The sequence below is a fragment of the Crocodylus porosus genome, unplaced genomic scaffold, assembly GCF_001723895.1.
Source record: "Crocodylus porosus isolate Cpor-Errol unplaced genomic scaffold, CroPor_comp1, whole genome shotgun sequence".
Lineage (NCBI taxonomy): Eukaryota > Metazoa > Chordata > Crocodylia > Crocodylidae > Crocodylus > Crocodylus porosus.
In genome coordinates this window covers 58,303,857-58,320,327 of record NW_017728931.1, presented here as the reverse complement: position 1 = coordinate 58,320,327, position 16,471 = coordinate 58,303,857, and the positions used below count along the sequence as shown (strand labels likewise).

Below are 16,471 nucleotides of genomic sequence, written 5' to 3'. Positions count from 1 at the left end.
TGAAATGGGAATGTGCCCAACAGCCATCAAGAGGTTTAAGAGTGGACATGACCATATATGTATATGTATATATATGTATATATTTTAATATTAAATTCACATTTAATTTAAAACTGGTTTTCTGTAATAAAAAAATTCTATCATTTCACAATGCTTATTTTAAAAATATTTTCTTTTTAATTTTCTTTTTAAAAAATAACCTCTTTTTCATCTCTGAATAATACCAGCTACTTCTGTTACATTTTTGTATTCAAAGAAAAAAACAAAATACATTTTTTAGAACAAAAAGAATTTTAGAAATACTGCATTAGGATGTTGTGCTGATGCTAAAATGTGATGTCAGTATGGTATTGAAAGGTGTGGGGACATGCTTTGTAATGCATGAGCCTGGATTTTAGTCTAAGGGTAAATGGGATTTGTTTGGTTTTCAGCAAGTAAGCTGGAGCAGGAATTTAATATGACTTCCAGTTTTGGGTGGTTGGCATGGAAGCAATTATTTGTAAGGAGGTAGTGTAGCTGATGTGCTGTCCCAGCACACCTCCTGATCTATTGGCATGGGGAAGGGATGGTGGTGATGGTGATGCCAAGATTTCCATAGTGGTCTTTAGCCCACATCAACTCTGGGTATGGCTTGGCTCTCCAGCCAAACTGCAGCACAGCAAATTCTTTTCTGCCATAAGAGTCCCTTTAGTCTAAATCCAACAGGGACACCAAACCAAAATCTCTGGTCCTACACAAGCAAGGGACAGACCCATCACAATGCCCAGCCAGATTTTCCTGAGTTTCACTCAAACCTATGATCAGAACCAGGTTCACTCCTGTCTTCCAGGTAGTTCAGGTAAACTGCAGTCCTTACAGAACTGATGGCCCCTGTCAGGCTTGTTACCTCACTCAGGAGCAGCCTGGTGGTTCTCCATTACTTCTCACTCCTAATAGCCAGTCCAGCTGTAGCACTGAGGCTAAGTAAGGTCATGTCGGCTCTTAAACCTCTTGATGGCTGTTGGACATATTCCCATTTCAGTCAGTTGCTTTGGATCCCTCCACAAAGGATATGAGTCTGTTATGGCTCTTGGATGTGTAGATTCCTACTTCTAGCCCAGGAAGCAGTTGGTTCAATCTCTGGTGTGTAAATTACATAAGTGAAAATTTCTCTTGGATTCAAACCCATGTAACCCTCACAGTTTTACTGAGAATTACCACATTATATATGTGCAGTTACATTTATTGTTTAAGTTATAAATACTTAACATGCCATATGCACAAGGGAGTCAGGTTAAAGTTGTTATGGTAGCCATAACTTTCAAAGTCTTGATGCTTGTGGGCTTACGGTCTCAAATGTTACGTGTTGTTAACATAGCACTTTGCATTGACTATTAAACCTGAATTTAATGAGACACTGGAAGATACAGTAGCCCAGACCTAAATTGTAGGTTTTGAGGGACAGTAAGAGGGTATTACCTAACAAATGCCTTCATAAAATTAAAAATAAATCAACGAGAACATTTTTGTTCCGATTACTCTGTGGTGTTACTAAACCAAACGTTTGCAAGTTTGGCTGAGGTGAAACTGCTGCAGCAGCGTGGGGGATGGAGTTAGGGCAGAAAGCCTGCTTACACTTAGCAGAGCCTATTATAGCCTCCAGATGTTTACAATACTTGTAGCAAGTAATGAAAATTCATCAGTTTCTCTCTTGACAAGGAGAGCTGTTGATCCAATTGTAGTACTGCCCCAGGGACATGGCCTCATACTCCAGGACTCTGCTCTATATTCTAATCTAATCTTGAGAACCCTGCTCATGTTAATGAAAAGGAGCAGAGAGTAAAACCAACAGCTGATGATTAACCAAACTTAAAATTCCTGTTTGCTTTGTGCAAGGTCTGACGGAATAAATATAAACTATGAAGAGTAAGTTAGATCATTAATTGGAAAAAATAATTTTGAAGCATTAATGCAAGTAAACAAAAATGTAAAAGAAAAAAGATTTTTAACTTAACATTACTCTTAAGGATTTCAGGTTGTTATAATTGGTGATGGTTCTTTTGATGTGGGGATAGTTTGGCCAAACAAGTCAGCCTAGTTTTCAGATGCCATATTTTTTTCTTAAACTATGTTTACTAAAACAATATAGTCAAGACTGTGTTAATACTAAAGGGCTTCTATACACATGCAGGGAGCAGACTCAATTAATCTAGTCTGCTGGAGCAGGGAAGTTATCATGCTCCAACAGCTTCCAGCCTCATGTGTAGCAGTGTCCTGTGCTGAAAAATGGCATTGGGGCACTTTGAACTAAAGCTCATTCAGTGAGCTTCAGTTCAAAGCACCCTGCTGCCGTTTTTCACTGTGGGGACCCTGTGAGTGCCTTTAATGTGATGCTGTGAGTGCCTTTATCGTGCTCCAACAGCTTCCAGCCTCATGTGTAGCAGTGTCCTGTGCTGAAAAAGCACCCCCTTATGCCTCCTCGAGCACATGTATAAACACCCCAGTTTTTCAAAATGAGTTAGATCTTCATCATCTTACACAAGATATTCTGTAATACATTTGTAATTAGATTTTCTTTCAAAGTTGTTGACAGTGTTGGAGTCTAATTCTGCTAATGCACGTATATGGCTCGACAGTAGTCACCTGCAATGGGACTCTATTTATACATAATTGTTTACAGGATTGGGGACTTACTCTTTCTCTGCTGTAAGAGACCTTCAATTGAATTAGCAGATTTTGGTAAAAATCTGCAAAAACAGTGACTGAAAAATTATAATGTAGATTATTCGATTTCAGTTTGGGTGTCAGTGCTGAAATATGTAGAGCTAAAAATAGGTAGCAGGTTCTCTTGAATTTTGCTTTTATTAAACACAGTGTAATAAAATACAGTATGTGACACTTCTTTTATTTTTATAAAGTTTTTGTTCTTTATAAGCCTTTTGTTTTTCTGTTACTGGCTGTGGTAAATGTGATTTCTGGGCATACCTACTCATCAGAGTGGGGGACCAGCCAGCTCACAGAAACCCAGGGTGTTTCTCTGGGAGCATCTGAACATCTTAGGGTTTTGTCACAGTCATATCTCCTGCTGTTTAAAGATACATTTAAAGATATCCAAGCAGGTAAAAAAAACATGTATGGAAACACAATGTGAAGTTGCCCTAAATTAACAGAAATTGTTGCTCTGATTTCCCAAGAGCCATTGCCATGTCTTATGCTACAGTGTAGTCCCTATGATGGCTGTGATGTGATGAGAATTCTGGAGCATCTAAGGGAAGCAGGAATAAACATAAAGTTGAGGTAGCTTAAATGAAGAAGGCCAAAGTGTTTAATTTCCCTGTTATCTTTTGTACTTGGAGCATTATCAATTGTATTGAAATTGTGGGCAATATTAAAACACATTTTCATTTTTAACATGGTATATATTTATAGTCTTTGCTATAGGTACAGATTTGTACAAATATTGGGTTTTGAGTTGCTTTGAACAATAAACAATATATAACTATTCAGAAACTATTTGTCAAGTTCCAGTTGGTTTTTTTTTTTTTTAATGAAGATGCTGGCTAATTTACAAACACATTCAGAAAAGAAATTTCATTAAAAAGTTTAAAGAATGAACAATCCTTTTCTCCTTAATAAGAGCACCTACATAATTCTTGATCTGTCTTTTTGATTTCCTCTCTTAAACAGATAGGTGATTGAAATCTGCATATTTAGCAAGTCCAGTTGGCTAACATCCTTTCACCATAATATGATCCACAGAATACTCAATGCTTGGGCATTTTGGTTTGCTGGGCAGGATAATGGGCTTACAGATTTTGGAAGAGAGATAAAACCACAAAACTAGAGCAGTAAAAAACGGGGTTTTTTGTTTTTCTTTTTAAAATAATGAGAGACAGCTGGGGGAAAAGTTTCCAAGATGGTAAACCTAACTTGACAATAACTTGGTGGGTTGCTTAGGAATCTGCTTCTCCTTACTTAAAGAAAATATGAGTTGCGCTTAGAATGGCAGTGCTGGTCTCTGCTAGGTGGCAGGAGATCAGGGCAGCCTTGTGTCTTGAATCTCAGGGCCATCCAAATCAGCTGATCATCGGCTAGCAGGGAGCACACCAGGATTCCAGTCTTGGGGCAGCCCTTGCCAGGTGATAGCAGATAGGGGTGGCCTTGGGGTTCAAATCCTGGGGCTATGATGATCAGCTGATTGACAGCTAGCAGGCACCACTCCAGGGCTGGAACCCCAGGGTGATCACTGCCAGCTTACTGCAGATTGGGACTGTGCCAGGAGTGAACCCTGGGGCAGTCCCGATTTGCCAACAGTTAGTTGATCATTGACCTGCTCTGGGTACCACAGGAGGGCTCAAAAGGCCATATGGGTTCCTGGAGCTAACCAACCATCAGCTGATTGCTAGGCATCTAACCAGCTAGTGCAGGGGGACCCCAGGACCACACAATATGACATGACTGGGATCTGATGCTAGATCCCACATTTGCACCTTCTGCCATGCACATATGGCATGGGAGGAGGTATAATTGTTGGGATCAGGAATCAAATCCTATTATGACTTGTAATTGCATGTCTGCCGGGATGCAAGTTAGCCATGTACTTTGGGCTTTACCGTATTTTGTCAGTAATATGGCAGTTGATTGACAATATTTTATGAGCCTATTTAAATTAATCACAGCACCTTTACAGAAAATAGTAGAACTTCATACATCAGTTAACTGATCCTTGAAGTTTAGAGATGTCATAAGATCTTGCATTTTAAGACATCTTAGTTGTGCTCTGACACTTAAGACTACCCTCCGCTCAAAAGCACTAATGATGGGGTGTATGAACTTGTCTTTTTTTGCTCTATGGTATATTCATCAAAATAGTTTCTGCCATATATTCTTGAAACCTTCTGTGTTATAACCTAGTAATTATTTTAAATTATTTTTATTTTAAGTTTAATGTGCAAATTAAAGTTTGAAAATTGACTATAAAGTAGGTTGCTCAAGACATCAACCCTCTTGAATATATTCAGTCATAGCTACTTAAAGAGCGAAAGACATTTTTTTCCTCCTATTACCACTGTAGAGCTAAAAGCAACTGCAACTGTAGAAGAAGCTTATTCTATTTTGGCCCTACACTATTTACTCAACCTATCTGGCTCCACAGGCCAAATCCCATCCATGAGGCTGTTATCCAGGTTGTATGCTATGCACAGGGCTGCATTGTTCAGGCCACAGGACTCCCTCTGGGTCTGGAAGTTTGGCAGCGGGGGAGTTGTGACAGTGTTAATTGCTGCTGTTCTGGGAGCAATTAAATGTTGATATCAGTCCCCTTCCACTACATTTCTGGACCTGTTGGGAGTACCGCAGGCCAGATGATGAGGTTCCACATGCCGGATCCTGCCTGTGGACTGGAGTTTGAGTGCAACTAGCCTATACTATTAAATGAACAGTTAACTAAATTCTGCTTATGGAATCTTTATGCTGCAGTAGACAAACCAGAAGAATAGATCCCAATGAGTTGATGCTGTCTGTTTACTTCTGAGTGAAGCAGAGCTGATTCAAGTAATTGAGAGACAAATATGAAACTTCACAGTGCCATTTCTACATGAAACTGCTCTAAAAGCATGTTCTTTTTCAGATCATTACTTTGCTGAATTATGGTTTCACATCTATAACCTAGGTAACTCTGAATGCTTTCCCTAACATTTATTAAGCTTTCATACATATTCTGTTTTAGGTTCACCAAAAACCTGTCACCTGACAAGATCAATCTTAGTACACTGAAGGGAGAAGGTCAGTTGACCAATTTAGAATTGGATGAAGAAGTGCTTCAGAACATGCTGGATCTTCCGACATGGCTTGCTATAAACAAGGTCTTTTGCAATAAAGCATCTCTTAGGGTGAGCATTTCATTTTGTCCAAACAATTGAGCAAGACTCTCTCCTTTTCCCTTTTATCATGTGCCTCTTTTTTTTTTTTAAAGTACAAAAACTATGAAAATGACTTTAAGTTTTATATTGATATACATTTGCTATGAATTATTCTTAACTGTAGAAAATGAAAAGGCAGGATGTAGGATGGTTTCTTAATTTTTCTCCGTTGGAGGGTAAATAATCTTTATATAAACAATGACAATTCCAGAGGAGATGCGCAGCACCCTCCTCACCTACTTACCTATACATACCTTTAGGTATCTGGCACATGTTGATTTAAAGTTGCCATGGGATCTGATTCCCTGATCCCAACAATAGTGCCTTGTGCCATGCCACACACACAGTAAGAAGCACAGTTTTAGGATCAGTTATCAAAACCCAGTCACACCCTTTTTACTTGCCAGTGCAGGGGAAGCCCTGGAACTTAATCCCAGGTTTCCCCAGCACTGGCAAGTCAAAAGCTAGATGTTTACAGCATTGAAAGAGGACATGACCTGGGGCTGTCCCAGGACCAGAGCTGACAGTCAGCTGCCACTAGGTTTGAAGTTGCCTGTGGGAGGAAGCCCTTTGGCTCCCTGTTTAGGAGCCTCATTTTTCCCCATGCAGGGGTTTGGGTTCAGGAATTAAACTCCTCAGTGGAGGAGCCTATAGGACAGCCCAAGGACCAGTTGCAGAATCGGAGCTGTCCTTGGGGCTGGTGCAGACAACCAGCTTGTTATTGACATCAGCCCTGGGGCAGCCCTGTACATTCAAGATACCATACATCTAAGGTACCATACCAATCAGCCACAAAAATGTTTTACATTATAGGTGGGACATTGTTATGGCTGGCTTGTCATTTTATGGTGCCTAAAATAGGGTGTGTATGCATGTTGCAGTCTAAAATATAACATGCAGAGGGGCCCTTGGCTATAGCAAGGGATGGAGAATTTCTTTGGTTATGTCAGTTATTCTTCTATATGTGAAGTTACTGTGTTCTCTAAGGAAGGAAGGCAATAGCCTACCTATCCTTTTTCCCTGGACTCTGTTAGTATGAGATATCAGTCCTGGGTTTGTCTTCAATTAGGGCTATGATCTGCTCTGGTTTTGCCATTGCTCCTCAGTTCTCCATTTCTTTTTGTAACTGGGGCTTGTCTTGATGATCTAAGTACAGGAAATGAAATGATTAGACTTAGACATCCAATGATTTATATGGCAATATAGTAAATATGAGTTTTTGTTTGCTTTCTAAGGACTAATATGGAAAATTGTGTTGGACTTTCCTAACACCTCAGAGCACAGTTAAAGGGATGGATTATTTTTTTTTGTTCATTTTCGTACTGGCCACTAGTAAGTCCCAAATTAAGTTGTGTGAAGGACACATCATGTTTGTGTGCGTGTGTGTGTGGTGGGGGGTATGGTTTTTCTTGCATCAGATTATTATCAGATTTAAATACAGCAGTTTAGTATAGCTGTTATGTTGTACCTTAAGAAAGCTAAGCAGTATTTTGGTCACTGTCTCATTTCCTTTACTGTGTATTTGGTTTGCTTTAGAGTAATGTTTTATCTTTCAGATACCATGGACAAAACTGAAAACTCAACCCATTTCTCTGGTGAGTGCTGAAATCAACCAAAATTAGATTTTGTGGAAGGAATGAGAAAATAAAACAAGGTTATTTAGAAATGGCATATTTAAACTGTCTATTGATTACCACCAGTCAGAGATCAAAAAACTAATATTTTGGTGACCTTACTCTCTTTTATTTTTAAAAGACCCATATTTGGCCATGATTGCTAGGCTGTTACTTGATTCCAGTTTGAAAAAAACTAATTCTTGTATAATTCTTTGTAAGAATTTCTGTTACATCTGGAAGATGGATGTCTGTCTGTTAGACTACTTGCAGATTTCTATTTCCTCCTTTTATGACTTCAAGAAATACAGAAGTAACCTAATCATGGCATCTAGTGAGAACATTTTTCCCATGACTCAGTTGCAATGCAGTTTTTAGATGGTAATAAGTCATACTTCTACAGGTAGTTAGCCTGCTGATTTTTATAGTTGTACAGGACTTAACAAAGACTAGGAAATGAAGGAGCTGGAATTGCATGGATGCCATTAACCAGCTCTTTCTCTTGTTACAAGCCTATTACCAGATACAGAGACTAGGGCTGCACAAAGCTTTGGTTGCTGATTCAATTTGGAGGAGATTTTGCACAATTTTGGCAGTTGAACCTCCGAATCCAAATTGAATCAGGAGACCCATTAATCTTTCCAAATCAAATTGGAAGGCTCCAAATCGATTTGGAGAGATTCAGTGATTTGGCCGTAGACACAGCTTTGTATGCTTTTTTCTACATACCTCAAGGTACCAGGTATGGCTCATGAACACTGAGATAGTGGGATGGATGGAGCGTCCAACAGGAGCTCCAACAGGGAGAGTCCCTCGTGTGCTCAGCGACAGATCCCCCCCACCCCAGCTTGGTGACTGGTGCCTTCTGTCTGGGGGGGCACCCAGGATCCCCCCACAGCCAATCACCAAGCTGTGAGGTGGGGGGGTCCCCCGCGTGCTCGGTGGCAGACCCACCCTGCACTACTGTGGGACACTCCATTCGCCCCACAATCTCAGCGTTTATGAGCCATGCCTGTTACCTCAAAGTATACAGAAAAAACATAAGCTGTGTCTATAGCCGAATCGCTGATTCTCCAAATCGGAATCGAATCTTCAGATTCAGAGTTGGCTGAATCGAATCGCTCTCCCCAGAATCGGACCAAATCCAGATTGAATACTGCCCGCTTCACACACCTCTAGCAGAAACAGCTACTAACCCAGTTTCCAATTTTGAAGTTATTTTACATTTTAGTTTATGAATAGAGATGTTCCTTTTTTTTGTTTGTTTGTTTTTGTTTTCTGAACCCCCCTGAATACTTGAAGGTTTCTTCCACACCCTAATAGTTGTGCCTTCTGCCTCCTTTCTTTTTATCAAGTCTTGAGAAAATAGAGTAGTTAATTCATAACATGCTAAATTCGTTGCCACTTCTCCCTGGACCCACAGAGTTTAAAATAGTAGTCATTCTCTTGATTCTGAGATTCAGCTGCCAGATCTGAAAAGTAATGCAAGTCATGTATTTGTAATGATTATATAGTTTGACCTGAAGTAAAAAGGCCTGTTTGTTTCCTGAGGTCAGTTCACCAGAAAATAAGCAGTCTACGATTAGGAGACAGTATTTCTGAATGTTGTGTTTTGTTGTATATGAGCTTTCTGTAGACAATTTTACTGAATGGAAATTGGTACTAGAAGCTGATGGTAGACTGTCATCAGACTTGCTGACTCCTCTGGAAAAGATATAATCTCCAGTATGGGACATGTTAAAGGTCTGTTGGCAAGATTTTGATACTATTACACAACTGCAGTATCATTATCCTAGGTGTGGCTGTATGAGTAACTGAAGAGAGGAGTTGGCTTTATAAGTAACCTGAATCCAGTTGGCATCCTTTTGTATATATTGCTTTGGTAGTTAGAGCTCTAGTTGTGTGATTGGTGGGGTTTTGCTAGAAATGAACACATTCCAGGAAATCAGACTCTTAACAAGGTGGCCAATGTTAAGAAACTTTGCTTATGATTTACATTGGCCTTCTTTTTGCACTAGATACTGTAATACAATTTCAGGGAGAGTTCTGTGGTACAGATTCCGGGTAGCTCCTTTCTCTATCAGCATATAAATAATTTGCCCTCTGTATTAATGGAAAAGGGTCAGGCAGCTGCATCTTGCAGGGAATCCTTATTCAGGTCATCAAACCAATTCAAACAATTTCAATTAAAATGTGTAAAAAAAACACCAACCCCTCCCCACCCCCGAAAACCCAAACAAACCATAGCAGTAGGTCGTACTGAAAGACTGTATGTAAAGAAAATCAGAAATATCTCCCTCGTTTTAGAAATTTAAGATAAATGTAAATGGTTATAAAATATGTCATTGGCTACGGATCGGTAAATATAACAGTTTGTGTTTAACAGTGGAAAAATCTGATAGAGCTGGGAAACGTGAAAAATTAAAGCAAGCACTATATATAAGAATGAATTTAAAAAATTGTGAATGATTATTGTGTGCTACTAAAAGTTATGGTTAGAATGGTTTTATACATTTTTAACTCCATGTACTTAGTAAGTGTTTAGTTCTGTGAGAGATCTAAATATTGCCCATTAATCTACTACAGTAAACTTAAATTTATACCAAATTACTTTACATATTTTTCAAGTCCCTGGATAAAGTAGTAATGGAAATGAGTACTTGTGAAGAACCACGTGCCCCTAATGGACCATCACCTATAGCAACTGCATCAGGACAGAGGTTAGTTGTAAAGTTTGCATGCAGTTGGTGCAAAACATTTAAAAGTATGGGATCTATTTTCTTGAAACAAAGTATGCAGGTGGATTTGTGTTTCCAGAAAAAAGGTTAGAGCCCTTTGTTTCAGATACAATAATCTTTATAAAATAAAGTGTCAGGGCCTGTGTACTCAGCACTCCTAAAATTAGGCCTAAAATTATCTGTTCTGGGAGGGGAACAGATAATAGGGCTGGGATAATTTGTTTTCCTACAAATATTTGACTTCTGACAATTAAGATTTAATCTAAAACAAAGAAGGGGGTGGAGGGTGGTAAGGGGCAGAAGTTCCATGTGTCATCTTCCTGTACTCCTAATTCCTTCTTTAGAGTATGGGTATGTGCATACCCTCTCCTTAGAATCCTTCTCTGTTCAGGGCTGCCCTGCTGAACTTGAGTTCCTAACCCTCTTGAAAGGTCACTTTTGCCCAGTAGCAAAGGGTGTGCTTGCATCAGTCCAGATGCATGATTGGGACCACATTTTCACTGCCTTAGAGATCCTGTGTAATGTTCAAAGGAGCATCATAAAAGAAGAAATGACATGACAAACTACTTTCATTGCCTAAGTTGACAAAGGCGAACAAAATGGATAATGTAAAATTGTATTCTGAACATTACTTAATATTCATAAGTAACTAAGATGTTCAGGGACCAAGTAAAAAAATATTTTTATAAATGAATTTTAAGTTCAACATCCTTCTAAAATAAAATGCAGCTTCTTGACTATATAAGTCTTACCATTTTTGGCTGGTCTTTTCAACATAAAGTTTTCTTCTGTTTTGCCTTGCATAATACACACATTTTAATCAGCTTTGTAATTCTGCTCATACAGATACATATGAGTAAAATTAATATTCTGTAGTAGTAGAGTAATTCATTTGACATGTATTAAAATATATTTAAGTAGATGCTGGGTTTATGCATAGTACTATAAACTACTGAGACATTTAAAATGGGAAGTTGCATGGAACATTTTGTTTCACCAAAATTGAATTGCATAAAGCATCTGTTTTGAATAGTCTGAGAATGTGTGGTGGAGATGATACTATATTTCTTATCCCAAATTCCTAGATTCATAAATGCTAGGGTCGGAAGGGACCTCAACAAATCGTTGAGTCCGACCCCCTGCCTAGGCAGGAAAGAATGCTGGGGTCAGATGACCCCAGCCAGATGCCTATCCAGCCTTCTCTTAAGACCCCCAAGGTAGGGGAGAGCACCCTTGGAAGCCCATGCCAAATTTTGGCCACCCTTACTGTGAAGTTTTTCCTGATCTCTAGCCTAAATCTGCTCTCTGTCAGTTCATGACCATTGTTCCTTGTTACCCCAAGAGGAGCCCTAGTGAACAGAGTATCTCTGATCCCTTGCTGCGTCCCCTTAACGAATTTGTAGGCGGACATAAAATCACCTCTCAGCCTTCTCTTGCGGAGGCTTAAGAGGTCCAGGTCCCTCAGTCTTTCCTCATAAGGCTTGTCCTGTAAGCCCTTAACCATACGAGTGGCCGTCTACTGGATCCTCTCAAGTCTATCAACATCCTTCTTGAAGTATGGCACACAAAACTGGATGCAGTATTCCAACTGCGGTCTGACAAATGCCACACAGAGGGGAAGTATCTCATCCTAGTCCCTTGGATCTATTTGTCATGCATCTGCTGATGCATGATAAAGTGCGGTTAGCTTTGCTGATGATTTCGTCACACTGACAACTCATGTTCATCTTGGACTCCACTATGACTCTAAGATCCCTTTCTGCTTCTGTGCTGCTGAGAGGTTCACTTCCCAACCAGTAGATGTGCTGGATATTTTTGCATGCCAGGTGCAGCACTCTCTGCACCTGTCCTTGTACTGCATCCTATTGTGTACTGCCCACTTTTCTAACCTGTCCAGGTCTGCCTGCAATTCTTCCTTACCCTCCAGAGTGTGGACTTCACCCCACAATTTAGTCTCAGCCACAGACTTGGACAGAGTACACTTCACACCCACATCCAAGTCACTGATGAAGATATTGAAGAGTACAGGTCCAAGGACCAAACCCTGTGGGACCCCACTACCCACATCCTTCTAGGTCGATACCAACCTATCTACTATCACTCTCTGGGTGCGACCACTAAGCCAACTTGCCACCTGCCAGACTGTGTAAGCATCTATGTCACAGCCTCTTCCTTTATTTATGAGACTAGGATGAGATACCGTATCAAAGGCCTTGCTAAAGTCCCAGAAAATGACATCCACCTCTACTCCTGCATGTAAGGATTTTGTGACCCTGTCATAAAACGAAACTAGATTGGTCAGGCATGATCTACCTGCTACAAATCCATGCTGGTTTCCCTGCTGCATTATTTTTCCCGCTGGACTCCCAGAAATATGATCCTTCATAATCTTTTCAAAGACCTTTCCAAGGATGGAGGTGAGGCTTATTGGCTTATAATTACTTGGATCCTCCTCCATCCCTTTCTTGAAAATCAGGACTGTGTTGGCCATTTTCCAGTCCTCCGGGATCTGACCCGAGTGCCATGAGCACTCAAACAGCTGTGCCAGTGGTTCTGCTATGACACCGGCCAATTCCTTCAGTACCCTCAGATGCAGCTCATGTGGTTCTGCTGACTTGAACACATATAGTCCATCCAAGTGACTCTGCACCAAGCCAGCATCAACAGTTGGTAGGCTGGTGATCCTCTGCACATCTAAGAACCCATTAGGAAACTTATCTTGAGCCCTGTTCAGGAACACAGATGCAAAAAAACTCATTGAATACTTCAGCCTTGTCCCCCCTCTCTGTCCCTAATTGCTCCTCCTTGTTCAGTAGGGGTCCTATGCTGCCCTGCACCTTCCTTTTAATCCCTGTATACCTTTAAAAAAAAAAAAAAAAAGAAAGACTTTTTGTTGTCTTTAATTTGTGTTGCCAGCCTCAGCTCTGTAGTTGCTTTGGCCTTTCTAACTACCTTCCTGCAAGTGTGGACCAGGTAGGTATACTCTTCCTTGGTAGCTTCCCCTTGCTTTCACTACCTGTATGCCTTCTTTTTTGCCCTTAGTCTGCCCTGGGTTTCCCTGGTTAGCCAAGGAAGGTTTTTGGTTCCTTTTTCCTTGTACTGGGGCGGTCTCCCTTTGTGCCCGAAGTATCACTTCTTTTAGGAACGACCACCCTTCCTGGACTCCCATCTCACCAATACTCTTCTCCTGCAGTGCATCATTGACTAGATTCCTAAGCACACTTCAGTTAGCCTTCCTGAAGTCAAGCCCTTCCACCCTACTAGTTATCTTACACACCCTACACAGTGAATTAAATTGATTGGTGGTCGCTGTCCCCAAGGTGACCACGAATCTGCAAGTTCCCTACCAGGTCCTCCCCGTAGCCAATACCAAGTCCAGTAAGGCATTCCCCCTAGTGGGACTGTATACCTCCTGTGTTAGGTGCATGTCCTGCATGCAGGTTAAGACCCTACGTGAATGGTTGGATTTGGCTGACTGCTCTTCCCAGCAGATATCAGGGTAATTTAGGTCCCCTGTGACAACCACATCCCTAGACTTACAGCCTCTGAGAGCGGCCTCAAGAATTCCAAGTCTAGCTTTTCCTCTTTCTGTGGTGGTCTGTAGCAGACCCCCACCACCAAGTCCCTTTCCCCTCGACCTCCATGTATCCTAACTCACAATGCCTCCAACTTTTTCCTCCTCTGATCCCATTCTGAATTAGGGTAGATGTATAATGCTCCTTTACATAGAGAGCAATCACAGTCCCTTTCCTCCCTACTCTGTCCCTTCTGTACAACCTGTAGCCCTTAAAGTGTGCCGCCCAGTCATGGGTAGGGTCTCACCAGGTTTCCAGTAGCCCCACTAAATCAAAGTTATTATCTGCAAGCAGAAGTGTGAGTTCTTCCTGTTTGTTCCCCATGCTCCTAGCATTAGTATAGAGGCACTTGAGCCTGCCAAATGGTGCCTTTGGTGCCCTCCCCATTCTGATGCCCAAAGGGCCCCTTCATACTTAGTTTAAAGCCCAACGTAGGAGGTCAGCCAACCTGTAGGAAAAGAGACTCTTACCTTTTGTGGTAGGCTTACCTTTTTTGGTGATTCTGTCAAGTCTAAACATATTTTATGCAGGGTAGGATTCACTATAAGCTTTTTATTGAATGATATATTCATGTCTTTATTTGAATTGTTACAGTAGTTATCTGTAGTTTAATCTCAGCATTTTACCTTCCAGTGAATATGGTTTTGCTGAAAAAGTGGTAGAAGGAATTTCTGTTTCTGTGAATTCCATCATAATCCGGATTGGGGCAAAAGCTTTTAATGCTTCCTTTGAACTTTCTCAGTTGAGAATATATAGTGTAAACACAAACTGGGAACATGGTGATCTAAGATTTACTCGGATACAAGAATCTCAGCGAGGAGAGGTAAAGAATTCTTTTTGCTTTTTGTTTTTATTATTGTCCCAATAAGGAAACTGTGGTTTTATAATTGTAAACTATCTAGGAAACATACCCTGGCTGTGTCTGGAGTGCTTCTGCACTCCCATTGATCTTTGCTGCCTCCATGTGCTTCTAGAACAGTGGTCTTCAACCTTTTTAGATTCAAGGTACCCCCCATCCAAGGACAGCAGCATTTCTGTTCAAGCAGTGGTGAGGGAGTCATCAGAAAATGCCAATTCTTAATTTTCACTTGTTTTTAGCCTGTGGAAAAATAATAAAGCAATTCTTCTGTTTCAAAGAAATCAGAAAAACCATAATGGATCAGAATGTTTTTGACAATGGATTTATATTTAAAAATTCTGGGTTTCTCTTCTGAATTATGTATAGGTGTCTGCATACCTAACAGAGCTAATATTGATTGGGATCCTTAAAAATATGCCGTGGCATGATGGCTGAGAATCACTGCTCCAGAAATTGTCAGCCAAGTGGGCTGAAGTGTGTTAGGGTGGACTTTATTTGAAGCTATGTCCATCTTGTTCTATTTAGGGTTAATTATTCCCTGCAAATACTGTTCTTCTGGACTAGATTGACCAATATCTGCTACTTACGTAAGAGAAGAAATGGTAATTCTCTTAAAAACCCACAAAAATAATTAGAAAGTTAATCAACCCATAAAAACTTGTACTTCGTGTTTACTCTGTACTCTGTGGACCTAATGTAGTTTATATGAACATTAATAACAGGTTAATGACCAGATTTTTTGAAATCATATATAGATGTTTCAAATCCATGTGCTTAATAGGTACGATAAGCTAAGTGTCACAGGAGCACTGAGGTGTCCTGTGCCTTAGATAAGTGGAAGGAGAGATGTCAATCAGCAGGGCAGTGCAGCTGCGGGTTGCTATGGCAACCAGCCGATCAGGTGACCGGAAGAGGGCAGGGCCAGGCCCTTTATAACAGCTCAGGCCGGGGCCTAGCAGCAGTTCCCCTCTGGCAGCCGCAGGAGCTGCAGCTCTGTGGGAGAGCTGAGCAGCAGGGTCAATGATGGTGGTTTGGCTGGCTGCAATGGTGCGAAGGGAGAGAGAGAGAGTCCGGACAGCGGTATGACTGAGAGTCAGCACTGTGTGGAGTTTGGATTATAAGCCGGTAGGTCTTTTGTTGTGTTGTAGCCGGCTGGCTGACTGTTTGGTTTATTTATGGTTAGAACCGGAGGACCGGGTGAGGCTGTAGGGGCGTGAGGAGGCCTCACAGGAGCGCCCCAGTGGCTTGGGGGCTCCTGGTGCCCAGCAGGGGGGCACGGAGTGTGTGATGCAATCGGCACAGTGGACGAGTGTTGGAGAGGCGCTAGCCGAGTGGGGGTTGTAGCCCCAGCGCGGGAAGCGCGGCAAAGGCCCCAGAAGGGAGCAGCGGGCGCGAGAGGCGCAGCACAGGTCCTTGGGAGGGCAGCAGGCGTGCGGAGCGTAGCATAGGCCCCAGAGAGGAGCAGCAGGGCGCGAGAGGCGTGGCATAGGCCCCAGAAGGGGGCAGCGAGCGCGAGAGGCGTGGCATAGGCCCCAGAAGGGGGCAGCGGGCTGAGTGGTAGCCCAAGGGCGCGTCAGGCCCGGGGGCGCTGGTAACAGGGCAGCGGCTACGTGGCAGGTTCAGGGGCGCCGGTAACAGGGCGGTGGCTACGTGCCAGACCCAGGGGCTTCAGTAACAACAGAAGTTCTAGAGAGGGGCGCCGGGGCGGGACAGCCTCGGGACGCCAAGTATGTGGTAAGCCCAGGGTCACCAAATCATTAGACGCAGGGGTTGCTGTGGATGTAGT

At 41.7% G+C, this 16,471-nt stretch overlaps 1 protein-coding gene across 1 annotated transcript in view; it reads left to right on the top strand.

The window, feature by feature from the left end:
• Window positions 1-16,471, top strand: part of UHRF1BP1L (UHRF1 binding protein 1 like) — an 80,481-nt gene that overhangs the window by 15,736 nt on the left and 48,274 nt on the right. The window contains 4 exon segments of the mRNA XM_019545123.1: window positions 5,708-5,870; window positions 7,457-7,495; window positions 10,142-10,233; window positions 14,460-14,649. Coding sequence (XP_019400668.1) covers window positions 5,708-5,870; window positions 7,457-7,495; window positions 10,142-10,233; window positions 14,460-14,649 — 484 coding nt within the window.